Source organism: Chelon labrosus, assembly GCF_963514085.1.
Source record: "Chelon labrosus genome assembly, chromosome: 9".
Taxonomy (NCBI): Eukaryota; Metazoa; Chordata; class Actinopteri; order Mugiliformes; family Mugilidae; genus Chelon; species Chelon labrosus.
This window is the reverse complement of record NC_140359.1, coordinates 7960389-7966661: the sequence shown is the minus strand read 5'-3', so window position 1 is coordinate 7966661 and position 6273 is coordinate 7960389. Positions and strand designations below refer to the sequence as shown.

Genomic DNA, 6273 nt, shown 5'->3' with positions numbered 1-6273 from the left:
ATTTAAGTTGGTGACTTCCATTTGACTTTCAGTGATAAACTACTCCAGAATGATTCATTATTACTTGATGGCAGCGGCTATGGGCATGTTTACATTACACATGCAATATCTGATAGGCTCGTGCTAAGTCTGCCAGGCTATAAATAAGAGTCTGTGTTCGACATGAAACAAACAGCTGTTGTCTTTGAAGCAAAGATATGGAGCAGTGGCTCCGCTGATAGAGCTGGATAACTCAGGCTGTGGAGTTAGCATGGCGGCAGAGCAAGCTAGAAAGATGAAGAGGAGAAGAAAGGATAAAACGAGAGATAGAAAGAGACAGAGGGAGAGAATAAGAGGGCAAGAGATGAAGGGAGTGTGAAAGGAGGCTCTCAGGCAGGGAGGATGTGTAAGCTCTGTCTGTGGAGTGAGCAGGTTAATTTTTCATGTGGCGGTTTGCAGTGCCCGGACCAGGCAATCCTATAGCCGGCCACGGTTTCCCCGAGAGAGAGCTTGTTGCTCGAGGGCCCCAGGCGGGTTTCTTGTTGAGTCTGCCTGTAAATTGCCACCAAACTAGTGAATTACTCCATGATGTGTTACAGAGGCAGCAGAAAGCCCTATAGGCATAAAACCACGGACTTATGTTTTCCCTCACAGTAATTCCTCAGTGACAGCAAGGGTAGCAAATTGAGATGTCTCAGTTAGAATCCAGTGGCTCCATATTCAAAACAGCTGGTTGTCATTGCTGCGAGAGTTCCTGATGAATTAAATAGATGTGCATGCTGCTCGTGGTTTAACAAACAACGGCAAATCATACTGGGTAATGCATTGTGATAATTTGTCAGGAAAATGGCACATTTTAAACTGCCATCCCAAGAAGAAGAAAGACAACCTCTATGCAGGCTGTGCTCATGCACTTTGAGCTAAGTATTAATGTTGGCATGCGAACAGCTGCAGCACAGAATGAAAGCATGGTGATTAGCATTACACAAAAAAATACATCAGAAAGACTGGGGTGAATGTCGTTCCATTTGCAGGCGATTGGACGAACAAAACATTCTGACCTAATGATGGCACTAGATGAAGTGGTTTGTCAACGCAGTCCAGCCAATAACAGTTAATACGTGCTTTACATGCAGGTAATGCTACAAAGATCTGGGATCATCATCTCATCAGACATCTCATCAGGATTCATCTGTTAACCACGAATATGTGACCTAAATTTAGTTTTACTGACTTGAGCAGATTTGTTATTATTTCACAGAAAAAGTGAAATCTCTGACCTACTGGTGGTGTGGTGCTGGAGGAAAAGTCATTAGGAAGCGCCTGCTTTGATAACTAAACATTTTTACTACAATCCATCCTAAATGTACTCAGATGTTTCAATAAAGGCTAAAAAGTTCCACCTGCTAGTAGAGCAGTTGGAGAATTTAAGGAACGACTAAAGAGTGCAGGATTCATCCTCCTGGTATTTTGTACTAAATGTCGTGACGATCTGTAGGGTAGTTGTTGGAACAAATTGGTGCACTGACCAACTGACAGACTGAGATTGCTGCCCCTACGGTCGCTAACTTGAAAGTCGTTCAAGAAAATTCCCTATACAGGCATGTTGCAAACTAAAGCCGGCTTATTGTTTTCTTTTAAATCTAACCAAACCTGATTTTTTTCATCATCTGAAGACCTGCCTTAGGGAAAAAAATCAAGCTCTACCGGCAGTTACAGATGATCTACGGTGAACACCAAATATCTCGGCCAACTAGTTTGAGTCAGAAGTGATTAAAGACAGAACGTCCTCATTAAACTGTGGTCTCTTCAAGACCCGGATCAGTATCCGTAAAACTACATCCATATTGGACTCCGTACCTGCGTAGCACATCGAGACGCTTAAACCATAACCACAATGCATGACGTGACCATAACCCGGTCTTTTAGAACCCTAATCAAACTTTATTTCCCGTAACTACCCCATTTTTTCCACACGAACCATACCGTACCTGTCATGTACAGATATTACTGAAGGCAGGGCTCTGAGAGATGCTGGCGATGGATGTGAAAAATCTTTGGCAATGCTGATGTTCCCGCCTGCCAAAAGGGTTTCAAGCCCACCCAGCAGAACAAAATCTTCCAGCTAAACTATTCCTTAAGAATGACATGAGACGCTTTCCAGAATTTATGAATGGAGCCCTAAAATACTGACTGGGCACAAATTGTTGTTATGAGACCAAGTAGGATTTATTTTCTTCACAGCAGTGTTGTGCATCTTACAGCTGTCAAGCGTTCTAGTGTGAAATCTCGGCATATTGATTTTTGTGCATTGTGCTATATTCTGTACAAAGGATACGCTGTGTGCTTTTTTTTTTTTATTATTGGTGTCTTCCAATCTCTCACCTCTCAATTCCATGTCTACACCACATGTTACGCTCTGAGAATTATCTCAGCTGAAAATAACCTAAAGCAAGAAGCACCTTGACCACAGCGACATCATATGAATCCTTATCGCGGTGGGTGCTACGAAGAAAAAACAATTCTGCCACTTAAACATCATAAAAGCGTGACAGGATCCCTTCCCTTTAGCTTCCAGCACAGCTGGGGCTAAGCGTTTCAAAGGGACTAGTGTTTGAATGACTGCGATGTGGGAGCTCAGAGTCTGTAGCTATGGATTAAGCGCACAGCAAATAGTAGCATGGAAGAAACAGACGTAATCTCTTCCCTCTCCTCCATGGCCCTCTCACCATACCTGTTCCCCGCTTTTTTAATCTCCTTACTGAATTAGTTCTTGCAAAGCTGCTCAAACAGAGAGGGGTTTATTCACAGTTGCTACACTGGTTAAAATAACACGAAAATGATACTGCCTCAAGTTTTCTGATAGGTCCGCCAGCTCACAGATTGACATGCTACTCATACAGGTAAAATACCCCCGTCGCCTTCTTCGCAGCTTGGATGAAAAGAATATGAGGGCGTTGGGCAAACATAGTTATGGACCTTGCACTGTGGCAAGCTGTAAGCAAAGATCAAATCTAACATTTTGATACACATAGGTTACAGTGTAACCTCATGTGTATCGTAAAAACTTCATTATACTCGCTTGCTCGGTCTAGCCTAAGGTTTAATCACCTACAGTGCTCTACAGGATAATTTACCCGGCAGCATGCCATATTTGCATAAAAGCAGTTTCGTTTTGCATTTTGATTCATGGCTTTTCAGTTTCACAGAAGATTCTCGCTATAAAAGAAAATTCCCACACCTGAACCGCCACACTAACAGCCTGAATATTTCAGTCTGGCTCTCGCAGCTTTGCTTTCACTGCCTCCTGTACTGAGAAGATCAAATATTAAGCCAGAGGATTTTTATATGCAATATTTCACACTTGCTGAATATTGTATTTTTTTTTTCCAGCTTGCATGCCTTCATATGAGATCATTACCAGTAAGTCTCTGACTTTAGGAGTTCATCAGTGTTTCTCCGACACGCCCCCTCGTGTGATTCTTACTAATGAGAACTGAAAACATTCACTGTGAGGTTCATAGGCAGCATTCCTCATTAGATAGCCAATGATGGATGAGCTGTTGAAGCCGGTCTGATTGTGAGCATGAGTTCACTTTTGAGAGAGAATTAAATGAACAATCTCTTTTTTTTTTTTTTTTTACACCAACACTCCTTCCTATTTTAAAATCTACAGAGTGGGAATTCGCCTGGTCTTTCTTACTTACACGTTCTCATCTCTACTTTCATTTAAATAGTATTTTTGCAACAAATTTTAATCCATGCACATGTTGTTATGGGACCAGCTTTTGTCACCTCTAAAATCAAATGCATATTCTGTGATAAAGCGAAAAAAAAGAAGAAAAAAAAAGCAGTAACAAGCTTCTTTTGTTTAATCCCAGAGCAATATACGTTTCCAGGCATTATGCCAATACTAACCAGGTATTTACAAAGGAGACACTACTTCCTTGATTTATGTAACTAATATTAGATAGATAGATACTTAAATATAAATATAAATGAGTCTAGATTATTATAAAGTGGGCGACTAGTTTCTAGGGTTGCGCTTTCTTTTAAGATGATTTTGATACAGTGCTATAAAGATGAAGGACAGTAGAAGCTGCTGCATTAAGTACTTGAGATGACAAACTGATATGCTATAGCATGCGGTGCGCCTTTATTCCAACAGCAATCTCCTAGTCTAATCTCATTTACACACAACCTTATGGCCCCACTGAGAAAAGAAATCTATACATTAAAGAAAGCTTGCGTAAGTGTCCATTACAGTGTAGGTGGAGATATAGGCACAGCAGGGGTAGTGAAACGATAATGGAAATAATTATTACACAATACAGCGGTTATATAACGGCATTGCCCTAATTCCTGCTGATTGAAAGCAGACAAATCAAGCTTACTTTGCACAGGGGGGACTCCCAGAGGGATTCATGGAACTCCCTGCGCCAACCCCTGGCTTCAGGCTTTTTACAAAACTGGGGGACAGGGTGCGTGCTGTACATGGCAACCCATATTTCAAATATTTACTGTGCACTCGTGAAATGTTGACCTTTATGTGACAATGAAATGCAGCTTCACACCTTCTCCTGTCTGCTGGTGATTTTTAGAGAGCAGCTTGACTATGGCGGTGGGCAACATGGTCAGAATGGAGAAGGCTGTCAAACGCTGAGAGATGGGTGGTGGTGTGTGTGTGTGTGTGTGTGTGTGTGTGAGCCCTGGATCTTCTACAAGTGACAGCACAGACGCGTGATGTGGCACACGCTCTGACTGAAATAGTGCCTTGTGAGACTAAGTGTGCCCAACATAGAGAGAGAGAGAATGATTTTCCCTTTTTTTTTTTCTTTTCTTTTTTTTCTTTTTTTTTTTTTTTTTAACGCCAGCTTCCTTCCTATGGTAGCCCAAATTGTAGGCCAGAGGTGGCGGAAATACGTCAGTTATGTGGGTTCTCTGAAGCTTGACTGCGTCTCTTAATTTCGGATGAAGGGAATGAGAGGGGGGGAGAGAGGAGATTTTAATCACTCCTGTCGCTTTAAGGACACTTATCAAAGCCTGATTATGCGAATAGAAAATACCATGAGCCACTGAGCAACTGAGCAGCCAAGGGACGGACTGGAGTGGATTTATAGGAAACTCAACATCATCTGAACTGGAATGGACCGCTTCTCTGCCTTGTGGAGTTTGCTTACACACTGGATGGTTGTCTTACTCGGACGGCTCGGGTCATTTAGGAAATATTGCGCATAAGTAGCTCTCGGACTTGGGATCCTTCGCCTCTGAAGCGCAGAGAGGAATATGGCTTAAAACTCAACGCGGACGGGATTATTCACTCGCCCGACAGCAGCGATCGCTACTTGCTCGCCAGGCGTTTTGTTTCGGACGGATAGTATCCCGAGCTCTTTATTTGACAGCCTTGGATCATGGATCGGGGTGGTGGAAAACAACAACGGGCAGCGACATGATTCCTCTGCGCTGTCTGCGGTATGCAGCGAGCTCGGGCTTTAGCGTTGCTTGTCATTATTCCGATGCAACAAAAGTTACAAAGCGAGCGTAATGCGTGCATTTTAACAGTTTGGCCGTTTTGCACCTGCTTTGACGGATACCGCGTCGACATAGTGCGGATTCGTGACAGAATAACGTGTGGATCCGCGTCGCTTCGCTCTCCCACTATCGCCTGTGTGGGATACTTGAACATTTGCTCTTCGTAATGGAGATTTTGGAGGTTTGTACTCAAGGTCATTGAGTGTTATAGGGAAATATTCGCGGTGTTATTTACACACAGGGCGCTATCTTGGCGTTAACAGCGCAGCCCTCAATTCTCAGTCCGGTGTGTGTTATTTGTTATTACACGGTGCGGCGAGCGTTTAGGCGAGCACGTACCGTGGAGTTATATTTATATTTCTTTTTTTGACACTGCGAGCTTTCTCCGGCGACATGGATGGGAAATTGAAGCAGGGTCGGAGGTGCCGGTCCAAGCGGGAGAGGGTGCGGAGGTTGCGGGAGGCAGGGAGCAGAGACGCCCGCAGCCCCGACCCCAACTCCTCCTGCTCCGACAGGGAGGGACACAGTCCGGGGAGGGACGCCGCCTCCCTGCCCGGTAAAAAGGCGCCGCACCCCGCAGCCGCCGCCAGAGCCCCGCGTCCCCCCCGGCGGAAGAGACGCGAGTCCAGCTCGCAGGAGGAGGATATCATTGATGGATTTGCTATCGCCAGTTTCATCAGCCTGGACCGTCTGGAGGTAAGAGCGATCATTACCTGTTTGTGTGTTTGTGTGTGTCTGCATTCTTCTTCATGCGTGGAGTGG

The 6273-nt window shown here is 44.1% G+C and overlaps 1 protein-coding gene across 6 annotated transcripts in view; it reads left to right on the top strand.

Moving 5' to 3' along the window:
• The first annotated feature begins 4958 nt into the window (after window positions 1-4958).
• Window positions 4959-6273, top strand: part of fbrsl1 (fibrosin-like 1) — a 272207-nt gene continuing 270892 nt past the window's right edge. For all 6 annotated transcript variants that reach the window (XM_084551096.1, XM_084551095.1, XM_084551099.1 and 3 more), the window contains exon 1: window positions 4959-6207. In XM_084551096.1, coding sequence (XP_084407222.1) covers window positions 5905-6207 — 303 coding nt within the window. In that variant the 5' untranslated portion in view covers window positions 4959-5904. The remainder of the gene's footprint in view (window positions 6208-6273) is intronic.